This window comes from Neofelis nebulosa, chromosome 16, assembly GCF_028018385.1.
Source record: "Neofelis nebulosa isolate mNeoNeb1 chromosome 16, mNeoNeb1.pri, whole genome shotgun sequence".
Classification (NCBI taxonomy): Eukaryota; Metazoa; Chordata; class Mammalia; order Carnivora; family Felidae; genus Neofelis; species Neofelis nebulosa.
In genome coordinates this window covers 14,285,172-14,299,011 of record NC_080797.1, presented here as the reverse complement: position 1 = coordinate 14,299,011, position 13,840 = coordinate 14,285,172, and the positions used below count along the sequence as shown (strand labels likewise).

Below are 13,840 nucleotides of genomic sequence, written 5' to 3'. Positions count from 1 at the left end.
CCCGCAGTGCTATATAAAGCTGCGTAGTCATGCTCACACCGGGAGGGGCTGAAACAGAGCAGCTCTGCCCTGCACACAGGATCATGTTTCGTGGCTCGTCTTTCAGCCCACCTGTCGCTGTGCCCCGGCCAAAGGGGTCAGATCCTCCCTGGCCACTGCTGTCTGCCCCACAGCTGGGCCTAGAAGGTGCCTTACAGAGGGCAGGAGAAGGCACTAGAAGGACAGGACCCATAAGGACGGCAAGCGGGTATGGAGACGACAAGGGCATGGAGAGGGCCCAGGCATCTCCCACAGTCCTGGGAACTCAGGGAAAAGGCCCGAGGTCTGGTGGGGGTGGCCGCTCCCACCTCCTGAGAAGCAAGGGGCTGCCCACATCTGAGGAAGCACAGGGTCCTGACCATGCCAGCAGAGGTCCAGCCCCACCCATGTCCCCCCCCCCCTGCCACTTGTCACCTTCCAGCTGGGCCTGCACCACCTTGCCCTCCCGCTGGGAACCTTCCCAGGTTAGAATGTAAATAAATGCCTCTGCTTCCACTAGACCATCCCACCCTGCCCACCAGGTAGCCCTCCCCACACCGCCCTGCCCTCATTTCCTTCTAGCCCCGTGCCCTCCACCCCCATTTCCTCTGGCTCCAGGCTCCTGCCACTAACTGCCAAGGACACACATGCTCACACCCGAGGGAGCATTCAGTCTGCTCCCCTCGGAAGGGCCATCACGGCCCAGGTGATGTACGCACTCTGCCTGGTCCGGGCTTCCCTGTGAGAACGTAACCAGTGCAGTGCGTTGAAGATGCCCGGCAGGCTGGGCCGGCGCTAGCAGTCCACCGCAGCAGCCTGTGTCCAGGGGTGGCCGAGACTTTGGCGGGGAGAAGAGCCAGTGGAAATGAGCCTTGCACACGGGAGCAGAGCTGGGCCAGGAGCTCACGGGGTCGGGGGGGCAGCGCCCGCAGCACGTGCTGTTGGCTAGCTGGGTGCGTTTGGGCTGCTATAACAAAGTGCCAGACTGGGGGCTGAAACCAACTTCATTTCCGGGGCACCTGTGTGGCTCGGTCACTTAAGCGGCCAACTTCGGCTCAGGTCACGATCTCCTGGACACCGAGCTCGAGCCCCACATCTGGCTCTGTGCTGACAGCTCCGAGTCTGGAGCCTGCTTCGGATTCTGTGTCTCCCTCTGTTGCTCTGCTCTGTGTCACTCGGTCTCTCAAAAATAAATGAACATTGAAAAGCAAAACAAAACTTTATTTCCTCATGGTTTTAGAGACGGGAAGTCCAAGATGAAGGCGTCAGCAGGACTGGTTCCTTCTGAGGGAGAATCCAGGCCCCCTCCTGGCTGCTGGTGTCTGCCTTTGTTCCCTGGCTTGTAGAGGCATCACCCCATCTCTGCCTTCATGTTCACACGGCCTTGCCCCTGTGTGTGCCTGTGTCCAAATTTATAAGGTCACCAGTCATTGGATTAGGGGCCGCCCTACTCCGGAATGACCTCGTCTTGAGCGACCACATCTATGACAACTGTCTATTTCCAAATTAGATCACATTCTGAGGTCCCGGGGGTTGGCACTTCAACTTAGGAATATTGGAGGATGCAGTTCAAGCCATGACACTGGCGAGAAGCCCCCGGGGAGTCTCTGGAGTCCTGAGTAAGGACAGAACCAAGGCTGACTGGCACTCTTCTTGGGGGTGGGGCCGGCCACCTGGTCACCAGCAGCCTTGCATCACCAGGCTGGTCTCCATCCAACAGAACCAAATCAACAAATGTATTTAACACCCTCTAGGTGCAAAGCCTTGGGGCCAAATGCTGTGGAGAAATGGGGCACCGCCGAAGACAGACTCCCTGCCCTGACAAGGTTTTTCTCGGCTGGTCTCAGAGCCCCTACCTGCTGGCCGGGCCTGGCCACCATGGAACCCTCCCTCCCAGGCCAGGCCCTGCAGGGCCCCCGATCCAAGGGTGGTGCCTGGGGTTCCTGAGCTTCAGGGCTCAGAGGACGGTGCTGGGTGACCTTAACTCCTAGTCACCTGGGAGGAGTCAGTATACTTTCTTCTGGCGTGTTTACAGGAGAAAGAACTTTCCTTTGATGTGAAGATGGCCTGTTCTGGTGTCGTGGAAAGTTCTGTCTGCCCTCCCTGCTCCGGGGATCAAATGAAAGAAGGCTTTATGAAGCTGCCACCCAGGCCTTCCCGAGAGTGGCCAGGCCTCGGGCTGGAGACAGGCCCCGTCCTCCCAAGGTGAGCTGAGAGCTTGGGGGTTTTGGCTTTTGGGTTTCAGCTTGGGCCAGAGAAGGGACTGGTGCCCAAAGTGCCCCCCACCCCATTCACAACAGACTCCCCTGAAAGGTATTTAATGTGCTTTTAATTCTTATCTGGGCACTGGAGCCGTCCTCTAAACCGTGGGCCTGGCCTGAAGCGTCTCACTTTGGAACCTTTTGTCAGAAGCTGGCTGTGAGCGTCTCACCTAAGAATGTTGGTTGGCAAACCCTAACTACCTGTAACCACATCAGAACCACACCTGTATTCATGTGGCTTTCTTCCTGATGCCCGTGTGAACCCGCGATCTGGCTTGTACAATGTTAGGTTTCTACCTTCTAGAGGAATAAAGCAAACCAAAACATTTAATGCAAAAAGCCCACTTTGGAAAGTCCGAGGAGTGCGACTAGTGGTGCTTTTTATCCAGCAGAAAACAGGAGCCAGAGAGCCCACTGGGAGACTGGGTGCAGGGCCCACTGTACAGCCTGTCCCTGCCGGCAGGCTCTGAGGCCTGAGGACCTGGGGGGGCAGGCGGGGGAGGGGTGTCTGGTGCACCAGGGCAGTAACTTCCTGCCACCTGGAGAGAGAAGTGAAGGAGGGCAGGGGAGAGGAAGAGAGGGAGATTGGGACGCCCGGGCTGCTAAGCCTTAACTGACCACCCTGAGTGTGCAAAGTTGCCTGCTAATCCAGCAGCCCGGCCAGGTTTTGGACTCCACCCCCACAGCCTCCCAGCAAATCCAGACCCTGGAATGTGCTAATCAGCTGCCTCTGCAAAAGGGGAAAGGTACGGGTGATTCACCCGCCGCTCCCAGGAGCACATGACACCGTGCTCCCGCCCGGTCCCAGCTCTCCGTGCGGAGGGGCCTGGCTCTGGCGTAGTTGGGTCCACAGGGTCACCCACACCGGTCGCTGGGGGCAGGGAGCACAGGATTGGACCCCGCCTCCCCCTCCCCCGTGGCAGCCTCACTCTGTGCCGGGTTTCCTCCTCTGGAGGCTGGAGGGCGTGCGCCCCCTGGGGGAGCAGCTCACATTTTGGAGGGCAGGGCCGCCGTCCTCCCACTGAAGCTGAACGGCGCCAGCTCACCTTTCCGCGGCTAAGCGTCTCGTTGTGCCAGCAGGACGGAGGCCCCGCACACCTGAACCCGGGAGCGGACCAGCTGGAAAGCTGCCGGCACAGGCCACCAGAAACTGGAGAACGGGGGAAGGAAGCCCGGCTATGGGCGGCGCTCACCGCGGGCTACTGAGCTGGGGAGGCAGCACAGGGGTCTGGTCGGCGCTGCCCAGAGTGCTCACACCGGGTGCTCCCTGCCCGCTGGCTGTGGACCGTTCACCTGGGCGGGGGGCGGCGGGAGCAGCGCCTCCACCTGGTGACCTGCAGGCGGTCACCACCTCGGGCTGACGACCCAAGAGACTCCTGTGGCTCCCGTGTTGGCGCCACGTGCCAAGAAAGGCCCTGGCGAGAGGCCCCACCCGAGCCCAGGCCCCGGAGGGACCGTAGAGCAGAGACAACGAGAGGTAGTAAAATTTCAATTTTATTTGGCCAATGTGTTCAATTCCAATATTGTGGTAGAAATGCCTGAAAACTGTCAACGTTTGCTTCGGCTCAAGCACTCCTGACCGTTTCCCAGCCTGGAAATGGGAGGTTCTGCCTGGCACGGGCCTCAGGTTACCCTGGAAGTCACAGAACGGGGGGCCTGGCTCGGGAAGGATGGGGGGCTGCCCGGGGCTCGGCCGGCACCCACCACCCCTCCAGGCACAGAAGGTCCCCCGCCTTCCCCACCGTGCCAAAGCGTCCATTTAACCAAACACCGGGAGAACCACGCTCAGCCATGGCAACACCAGCATGTGGAGAGTGGCTGTCCAGGCCGGCCGGGCCCCTCCCCGAGCAGCGGACAGGAGTCTCCGGGGAGCCACGGCCAGAGTGGAACAGACACCCTGACGTCCAAAAATGTCTAAAAATCCCACCGATGGCATGTTCAAAAGTGACAGTATAAACCTAACAGGAAGGAGGCTTCACCTGCCCGAGATTCCAAGACATTTTAACGAGCACTTTGGACAAAACCATGTACGAAAAAGTACATCACAATTTAAAAAAAAATGGCCCAGAAGATGGGCTGGCCTGGAGATAAATCCCTTTCCAAAGATTGAAAAGCAAAGGGTGATGGGTTTCGATTTACACGTGTGTTAGAATGAAGTGTTGCTTCAGAAAGTTCCCTGCATTTCCGATGGACGTTCCCTCCTTCCAGGGAGGGGCCCCAGCTTCCGGAGGCCGCGCCGCTGGGTGTGCGGCCATGAGGTGCCATGTCTGGGCGCCAGGGTCTGGCCTCCGTGTCACAGTTCATCCTTCACAGCTTTCTGATCGTCATCTTCCTCCAGGTCAGGCTCTTCCGCCTCTTCCAGATCTTCCAGGTCCTGGGGCGCAGCAGGAAGAGGGAGGGAAGCAAGCACATGGGTCAGGAGGGACCAGGAGGGACGGGGCGGGGCCTCGGTCAGCCAGACACTGGCTGGCCCTTTGGGCAGAAGCAGCCAACTGTCGGCTCTCAGAGCTTCTGCCCACAAGACGGTGCAAGGGGAGCCCGGGACCCCAGCCTCCAGGGTTTGTGGGGCCGCCGACAGCCCGCCGACCATACCCCACTGAACTGACCACTGCCCTGGCTCCCGGCCTCACATACTCTGCCGGCCCCCGCCCCCACACCACCCTGCCCTCTGGCCTGGGCACAGACCGGCCTCCACTCTCCCCGGCCGCCCACGGCTGCACGGACAGGCCCAAGCTGGTGTCCGGTAGGACGCCTCAGCCAGCGGCCGGGGAGGAGCGTCCGGGTCCAGCGCAGTAGGGAGCCTCACGGGACGAGTAAGTCTCTTAAGCAAATGTCAGCATTTAAAGGCCCCTCTCGGGCGCTCCGTACAGTGTGTTCATCAGGGAGGATGGCTTTGCGGGGCACGGTGAGGGCTTCCCGGCAGCCCCCCAGCCCGGGTCCCCGTGCCTGCCTCAAGTGGCGCCCACGGAAGCCTGTCCCACGGACTACACGGTGTGACCCAGAGGCTGGCCGGGCGGAACCAACGTGCCACTTACATCGTCATCTCCGGCCCCGTCCTGCCCACCGCTCTCCAAGAACTTCTTAAAACCGTCTAGTGTCCGCTCCCCGTTGTAATCAATGACCTGGGGGGGGGGGGGCGGAGGGGAGAGAGAGAGGGGGAGAGAGAATGTGAATCAGGGAGCCGGTCCCGCGCTCCCCGGCCCTGCCCCCCTGCTCCCCCAGCCCCCGGCCGGAGGCGCACCGCTCTGCCGGCGCCTGCTGGGAAGAACTTCAGTGTGGGGAAGCTGTGCACTCTCACGGCCTCCACCTCGTTGGCCGTCGAATCCATCTTGGCGATGACGACGTTTTCGTGGTCCTTGTACGTCTCTCCCAGCTTGTCCCAGATGGGGGCCAACTGTTTGCAGTGCCCACACCACGGGGCATCTGGAAGAGAGCAGCGGAGTCCCCGCCTTGGGCCGAGGAGCCGCTTTCTGCCCACCCCCGGCCCGCTGGCCCTCGTGGGGAGGACGCGCGCACGAGTGGAAGAGGCTCCACTTACAGAATTCCACGAAGACGTTCTTTTTCTCGTCAAAAGCAACTTCTTCGAAGTTTTTCCCAACCAGCACTTTGACGGGCTGCTTGTCCCAGTCTTCGGGCAGCTCCTGGCTCATCAGGTGGGGCTGGAGGGCAGGCAGAGCAGGGTCAGGGATGGCTCAAGACCCCACTGGCCCCTAGGACCCCCACCCCGGCCTGAGACACACAGGGACCAGAGCTGCTCACGGAGCCTCGGGAGAGGGCCGAGCCCACGGGGTCGGGGCTGCTCCGTGCTCCCCAAGCAGTGGGGCCACCGCGTCTCTCCCCAAGCATCTTCACGCCGTCTGGGGCCCCGTCCACAGGAGTCCACGCTCAGCTCGGACACCTTCCAGATGCAGCCGCAGGGAGCCCAGGACCCCGAAGGCCGAGAGGCCGGCGCGGGCCGGCTCTACCTCGGGATGTGGCTCCCCCACCTTGATCTTGCCCTCCAGGAAGCGGTGGCAGAACTCTTCAATCTTCGCCGCCGTCAACTCGTCCGACTCCGGCTTGTACTTGGTCATCTCCTCCTCCAGGGTGATGAGGCGCACAGCGGGGCACTCCTCCTTCTTGAGGCCGAAGAACTCCAGGATCCGCTGGTTGTCCGTGTGGTCGCTGTCGATGAAGATGAACAGAATCTAGGGGAGAAGCGGCAGGTGAGGCGGGGGGCCGCAGGCAGCTTCCGCTCCCCTGCCTGGCTGCTTCCCGCCACGCACACTGTGCAGACTCTCACCGCCACGGCCCGGCCCTCCCAGAGGGACCCGGGAGCCGCAGAGAGCCCCAGGCCACCCTGCAGCCTGAGTCACTCGAGCCGCCCGCTCACCTTCCCCTTGAAGCGCTCGGCGGCCTTCTTGAAGTTGCTCAGTTTGCTCTCATAGTCAGACACGCTCTTGGGCAGGAATAGCAGGATGTGAGTCTTGATTTCACCTCCGAAAATCTTCGGGGCTGTCTGTGTTGTAAACAGAGGTTACTGGGTCTGAGCCACAAACTAAGCCATTTACGCAGAACATTCTCTCAATGGCTGCAATGCCACCGCTGCAACGATCTGTACGTGGGGGTTCCCGGGGTCGGGACCCCACGACCCTCACACACCGCCCCGCCCTCAGGGCGCAGGACCCACAGGAGAGCCGCACCTGCTCAGTGAACTCGATGACCAGCGGCAGCTGGTTGTGCTTGATGAAGTCCAACAGCCTGTCTTTGGTGATGTCCCCCTCGAAGTTGTTCCGGCCTTCGTCAAACTGTGGGCACAGAGAGGGCTGCGAGAACCTCGGTCCTCCCAAAGCCTCCCATGCCACCCACCCCGGCCCCCAGAGCCCAGGTTCGGCCCGGCACAGCAACCCGGAGTTGTGATAGCAGAAGCCACACGCCTCTGTCCACCGAACAGAGCCAGATGAGGGCTGCAGACAGCAGCCTCTTCCGGGCACTGAGCCACAGCGACACCAAGGGGAGAGCGTGGGGCCCTTCCGGGGCGGCTGCAATTTCATGCTTTTGCTCAGAACACCCGTTCTCCCGAGTGTGCTATGCCCTCAGATCAGAGCAGAGTGACAAGGGACGTCCCGACAGACTGGCATCAGCCAGGTCTGCCCTCCACAAGGTGAAGGCTAGAAACCAGCAGAACCCGAACACGCTCACCACTCATATGCAGTTGTCTGGGAAAAACTAACTTTCACAAGACCTTCTGATTACACGTACTGTTACTTAGACGGACGAGTTCTTATTTAAGTAGGCTCCATGCCCAATGTGGGGCTTGAACACACAACCCTGAGATCAAGAGTCACTCACTCTACCGACAGAGCCAGCCAGACACCCTAGACGGTTAGGGTCTTAGAAACGTTTCTCGGTTCTGATTCCTGACCTGGTAAAAACCAATAGATAGAACCCACGGCAACAGAATCTCTTTGGGATACCCAGTAATATCTAAGAGTTTCAGAGGTCCTGAGGCCCCGAAGCTGGAAGGCTGTTGCTACAGACCAGAGAGGCCCACGGGCAGCCGTGCAGCCGAGCTGCAGCCCTGGCTCTGGGTGGAGCGCAGAGACCACTCCCAGCACAAAAACAATGCTGCGTCTACACCTGTTCACACGAGCATCTCATCCTTCCCTCTGAACTCTCGAATGAGTCCCACAGAGAGAAACTACTCACCTTTTCTTCCCAGTCATTTCCAGTTACACTTCCCCAAAGGAACTTCCAGAAAAGCAGGCGGCCACTCCCTGCTCCCGCCAACATCACATTACAGCCTGACCTTCATTCAGCTCGACTACGACACCGGCTGCTAAAGTTAGACCAGATCGAGGGCCAGGTGCCAGGGGCCACGAGCACAGCACCCCCAGGAAAAGCTGAAGCCTGCTCTCTCTTCCCCAAACCCAAGGAGAAGAGGGGAAAGGAGATGAAAAGCCAAGGCCAGGGGGCCCGGCTCCACCAGGCATGCTCCTGAGCCCCTACCAGGGGCACACAGGCCCCCACTGCTCCAGAACCGTACTGCCAGCCCCTCCGAGCAGTGGGCGGTGTGCCCGATTTCATGCCCAGAGGCCCAAAGGACAGAGTTGCCGCACGCACCTGTCTGGAGACACATCTTTTTAGCAATGGGGTCACGTCACACTACAGTCCCCATCTACTTCAGTAAAAAGCACACAACCAGCCTTCATCCAGCCAGGGACAGTAGTGAAGCCCAGCCCCGTCAGGCCACAACGACAAACATCCCCAAAAGGCGCAACGCTGCAGGCAGCGGAGGACAGGCCTGGCCCGACACCCACTCCTACCCCTCGGTTTCAGGAAAGAAAAGCAAAGTAACCACCAGGACGAATAAAGACACAGAATAGCTCTCAAACCAGAAGTCCAACTGCCAGTGACCCATGACCCAAGCCGCCATCCGAGCCCCCGTCCTTCCCAGCAAGTGGCCTGCCCTGTCCCACTAGGGAGGTGCCTGACTCAGTGAGGCTGCCCACAGCGGCCCCTGGACAGACCCAACACGCTGCAAGAAATGGGATCGAACGATCTAGAGAAAAGGGAACAAGAAAGACTGAGGAAACGAGCATGATGGAGAAAACGGGGGCCAGCCCAACAGAGCCGGGAGGGGCCAGACTTGAGCCGCCTCCTCCTCGTCCGTACGGCGGTCTGTGATTGCAGCTGGGACCCATACTGACCCACGCGGCACAAAGTCCCTGGGGTCCTGCCAGGCCTCTCCTCAAGGCTGCCCCCCAACTGGCACCAGACCCAAGGGGTCACGTCACCCAGGCCGCGCCCAGTGCCCACAGACAACGGGGAGTCAAGGCCGGAGGACGCCTGAGAACTGGCACTCTGGATTTTCAGGAGGTAGGAAAGCACGGTTTGGACGCGGGATGGCACATGGGTCTCGGCGGTCTCTGAGACACCCTCCCCCTCCGTCAGCCTCAACCTCAGGACCCAGGACTCTGGCCACCCGCAGAGGCCCATCCCACCCAGTCCCACCCAGGCCCCCCATAGGGGCCTCATAGCCCCTCCGTTCCCTCGGGGTGGTGGGGGGTGCTACGAGGATCTAGAATTGTTTTGAGGAAAGCAAGACTACAGAAACACTGGAGTGGCAAGGACACCGGAACAGAATCACCCGGAGCCACCTTGGTGTCCCCAGTCGACGGAAGCACAGCCACCTTGGCGTCCCCAGTCCTCAGGAGTACAGCCGGGAGACACCCTCACCCCTCCCTGCCAGCCCCTGGCAAGGTGCCAGATGCGGCAGTTTCTACACAAGGTTACCTGTCTTCAGTCACTCGGCCCAGATGCCCTACACGTGGGGCGCACACACACAACGGCCTTAGACCAGAAGCCGGCGACCTTTCTGACCACAGGGTTTCCTGCTTTGCTGGAGTTCCAAACCCGCCCTCTTCCCACCAGGACAAAACAGGAGCAAAAGGCCCGATCCTCATCCCCGAAGACACGCCTCCTGCCCCCTGCCCCTCTCTCCTGATTTCTGCCCTCCTCTGCCTGCCACCTGCACGGCCTCCATTTCCAGGGATAAAGAAGTTGAGCAAACAGGAGTGTCGGCCGCACGGCACCATCAACGTAACTGACGCCTCATACTAAGAATCACGTGCTAAGAAAAGATTAGGGCGGCAGACCTTCCTGAATATTTCTCCATTTTCTTTTTTTCGGAAATACTAAACACTCCAGAGCAGCTCTGCCTTCATCAAACACGGCCCTGGAGCTGCCACTCGAGCCGGAACAACGGGCCCACAGCGCAAAGTCTGAAGGCCACTGTCTGAGTGGCTCCTATGGTCTGACGTTGCCAACAGGCCCCCGATAAGTCCAGCTGGCGGTCCAGCGCCGCCCGGGCAAGGTTCTCAGGGGCTGGAAGTGATAAGGAAAGCAGCCCCCCCCGCGGTGTCTCCATGCCCTGGGCGGGGCTGCTGGAGGGCCACTTACCTTCTTGAAGAGCACAACCCCATCCTTGTCCAGCTGGTATTTGGAGAACACGTCGCTGTTGGACGTGATCCCAAAAGGTATGTCATCGATGGCCTCCGCTGCCAGCAGGAACTGCTTGGCAAAGTCCGACTCCACATCCTACAGAGAAGCAGCAGAGGTGGCCACTCACCCAAGCACCGAGGGTCCCGCCCGGGCCGCCAGCAGGACAGACAGGCAGTACCCAGACCACAGGGAACCTTTCCCCGACGACGGGGCGCAGTGCCGAAGCCTCTACCTTGAAGAAGCCGATGACGGTCACTTCGCTGGACTCCAGCAAGGCCTCCGCGGCGGCCCTGTCGGGCAGCGTGCTGGCGGCGGGGCCGGTGCGTTTCTTCAGCCAGTTCACGATGTCCTCAGCTTCTCTGCCAGCTGTACACAAATACAGGCGGGTTCCGCTGAAAACCAGGGCCCACCCTCCCTGCCCGTTCTCTGAGCTCTCTGCCAAGACCGGGGCTCAACACTCTCCTTCCAGAAGAGGAACCTTGTCTACGCGCCTGTGCAAATCCTAGCGCTAAGAGCACTATTCTGCCTCTTGAGAAACCGGGACTGGGTGTGAAGCAGGGGAGACGCAGCGGCTGCCCCCAGGGTAGCAGAATCACGCCGCCGCCCCCTCCTCTAAGCCCTCTGCACTTTCTAAATCCCTTGATGCTTAAATTCATCAAGCACACACTTTCCCCCAGTGCCCTCACTCTAGGCTCCGCCATAATTAAAGATGCAACGGAATTCAAAAAAAATAAAATAAAAAAAGGCTGCTTGGTAAATCAGCTCAACCCCCGCCTTCCCCGAGCTCTAGCTGGCCTGGGACATAAGGACCGCTCAGCGGTCCCTGTCCTCGGCCTGGCCCTTCCACATGCCTCCCAGACCAGCAAAATGAGAGCGATCAGGCTCCCGCACGCCACCCAGAGCTGACAAACCGAAAAGGTAGAAGCCTGCTCCTCCTGGGACTAAGGCCAAGCCCTTCCTCCCCTCAAAGCATCTGGCTACCTGGCCCGGCACAAGGAGGGTGCGAGGCTCACGCTTAGAAGGATTCTCCTAAGTGGCAACGAGATGCTGACTCATCAGTTACAGGTGGAGTTAGGAGCAGCTGTCTCATTCACCAAACCTAAGTGTGAGCGATGGGACCGTGGGAACTCTGCACTTCCTGTCCTGAGAGCGAACCCAGGCGAACGTGTGAACAACAAAACAGCAGCCTGGTAAGAACACCAGAGCCGCAGACGTCAGAATCAACGAGGCTGCTCGAGAGCATTCTGACAGAAGAGCCACAGAACCGGTTCTATGGACAAAAGTCTCTCCTCTTGTCCCGGTACCTACCAGGCTACAAAGGGGCCCAGGCCCCAGGAGGCAGCCTGAGGGGCCGGGCCTTGCATTTGAGCTCTGCCAGGACAGGTGAGTGACGCCAGCCTGTCACCCCGTGGCTCTCAGCCTCAGCCCCTGCCCTGGGGAAGGCCCTGGGCGCTTGGCTTGGCACACCGGACAGTCCCAAATCGCTACACCTGTTGCTCCAAGTGGGCCCGAGGGCCCCAGCCTTCCTCGTCTCACTGGTCAACCTCAGGACAAGCCTCAGCTTGCCACCCGCCCCGGAAGGATGTCCCTCTCTACCTGACGCACTCTTCGGGGATGGGAGCACTTTCCTCACGAGAGCGTCAGAGGCTGACCTCGACTGAGAATCCAGTCTGAGACCAGGTTCCCCGCCTTGCCTCTGAAAGCGGGCCTCCCCACCTCTCAGGTCCCTCCCAAAGGCTGCAGGCACACCCCCGTCTGCAGGGAAGAGAAGGGCGGTGCAGCAATCACACCTGTGTACTCTCTGGGGGCAGCGGTGTCTCCGTTCTTGAAGAACTTGACTGTAGGGTAGCCACGCACACCATACCGCTGAGCCAGATCGGACTCCTCGGTGGCATCTACCTTTGCCAGTCTGATCTCCGAGCCTTCCGCCTTCAGCCTGCCAGCTGCTTTGGCATACTCGGGGGCCAGAGCCTTGCAGTGGCCACACCATGGCGCATCTGGAAAAGAAACGGATGCTGGAAAGCAGCGTCGACCAAGTTCCACCGCTTCCCCCACCTTCTCCTGGCACTTCCTTCCATAAAAATCTTATCTACTCACCAAGATAACCCCCCTGAACCCACAGGGCTGAGCTGATAGCTTGACGCTCTTGGGCAATATTGGTACAGAGGCCACGAACGACAAACTGACACCGGACCCCAAGCTGCTTGGCACGGGACAAACGATGGGTGACTTCCCATCATCTGCAAGCAGTGAGGGCGGTCATGTCCCTGGGAACACCCAGAAAAGTCAAGAAGCCAGCGCCTCGGCACCTGTACGCTCAGCAAGACCTAGTCGTGAATGTGCAACACACACCTGTGCACGCCTGCCCCAAGACTCCCACTTAAAAGTGACTCTATGCATTGTGGGAACACAACTCTCTGTCAGCTCAGCTTAGCAGCTCTGGCGGGCTGGAGCTTTCCACCCCAGGTAGTGCTTACACACTTATAAAAACAGACGGCGGTGCTGGAGTCTGGGTGACAGCACTGCTAAAGCGAGCTGTATGGGGTTGAAGGTGGGGCGCTCTGGGATCAGTCCTGGGGGGCGGTCAGGGGGCTGGACCCCGGCGCGCTCCTCTGTATTGGTGGCAGCTGACACCAGGCTAAAGGAGGGCCCCTGCCATGTGGACGTAAGGCACAAAGCATGTCCTGGCTGTCGGCCTGCGGCCAGCCTTGGGACCCGGCTCAAGCAGGAGGGATGCCCCCAGGACGTGGGCAGCGCGGGGACGCCGACAGCAGCTCTGCGCGCCGCACCAGCCCGGGACTGCGCCTCCGGAGGGGGGGCTGGATGCTGACAGCCCCGGAGACCCCCGTCCGTCCCGCCGGCCCCCCCGCGTCCCCGCCCCGCCACGGCGAGGCCCGGCCGGGCCGGCGGCACTCACAGAACTCCACCAGCAGGTACTTGTGGGCCGCCAGCGCCTCCTCGAAGTTGCCCTTGTGCAGCACCAGGACGTGGTCCTCCTCCTCCGGAGCGGCGGCGCCCGCGCGCGTCAGCACGGCCAGGGCCAGGCAGAGCAGAACGCGGCGCAGCATGTCGGCAGCGGGCGCGGCGCTTCGGTTGGCGCCGCCGGGACAGCGAGGCCACGAGAGCGCGCGCCGGCCGCCCCGCCCCTATAAGCCCGGCCGCCGCCGCGCGCGCGCCCGCCTGCGCCCACTCTCGATTGGCTGGCGGGCTCCGGGGCCCACCTCCAAAGCGTTCGCATTGGCTGTCCGTTCTGGCCCCCGACCCCGGATTCGAAATCGCCATGGGGGCTTCCCTCGCCCTCGCCCGAGATTGGCCGAGGAGCTCGCGCTCGCACTCTACCCGGTTTTTTCATTGGCTCCCCATGGAGAACTTTCTCTCCCTCGACTTGTGACTGGTGGCTTTCTCCTACACCTTCCGCGCGTCTGGAATGGCTGCTACCTTTGGAGGCCAGGATCTGCGGCTCCTGATTGGCCAAGAGATACGCGCACGCCCGCGCGATCCGTCGTCAAACGTGGCAGTGGGGCGGAGCTCCCGAGTGAAGGGCGGAGCTGCGTCTGCGCCTCTGAAACCCTTCGTGT

At 60.8% G+C, this 13,840-nt stretch overlaps 1 protein-coding gene and 1 long non-coding RNA gene across 2 annotated transcripts; one reads left to right on the top strand and one right to left on the bottom strand.

The window, feature by feature from the left end:
- Positions 1-98: 98 nt before the first annotated feature.
- LOC131498245 (uncharacterized) lies at positions 99-2,638 on the top strand. Its single transcript, XR_009255349.1, has 4 exons — positions 99-1,637; positions 1,773-1,844; positions 2,054-2,223; positions 2,371-2,638. It is a non-coding gene; the product is annotated as an uncharacterized LOC131498245 (long non-coding RNA).
- Positions 2,639-3,755: 1,117 nt separating this feature from the next.
- On the bottom strand, positions 3,756-13,402 carry P4HB (prolyl 4-hydroxylase subunit beta). The gene is made up of 11 exons (XM_058705287.1): positions 13,180-13,402; positions 12,053-12,259; positions 10,495-10,628; positions 10,221-10,358; positions 6,962-7,066; positions 6,652-6,777; positions 6,266-6,466; positions 5,818-5,938; positions 5,521-5,702; positions 5,315-5,401; positions 3,756-4,653 (listed from the first exon to the last, which is right to left on the bottom strand). Exons 1-11 carry the CDS (start codon positions 13,328-13,330, stop codon positions 4,573-4,575), a joined length of 1,533 nt encoding a protein of 510 aa, XP_058561270.1. The 5' UTR covers positions 13,331-13,402; the 3' UTR covers positions 3,756-4,572.
- Positions 13,403-13,840: the final 438 nt, after the last annotated feature.

Coding starts and splice junctions, on each gene's coding strand:
- P4HB (XM_058705287.1), bottom strand. CDS start 13,330: ATGCTGCGCCGCGTTCTGCTCTGCCTGGCCCTGGCCGTGCTGACGCGC. Junction 12,260..13,179: donor GTACCTGCTGGTGGAGTTCT/GTGAGTGCCGCC, acceptor TTTCTTTTCCAG/ATGCGCCATGGTGTGGCCAC. Junction 7,067..10,220: donor GGGTTGTGCTCTTCAAGAAG/GTAAGTGGCCCT, acceptor CTGTGCCCACAG/TTTGACGAAGGCCGGAACAA.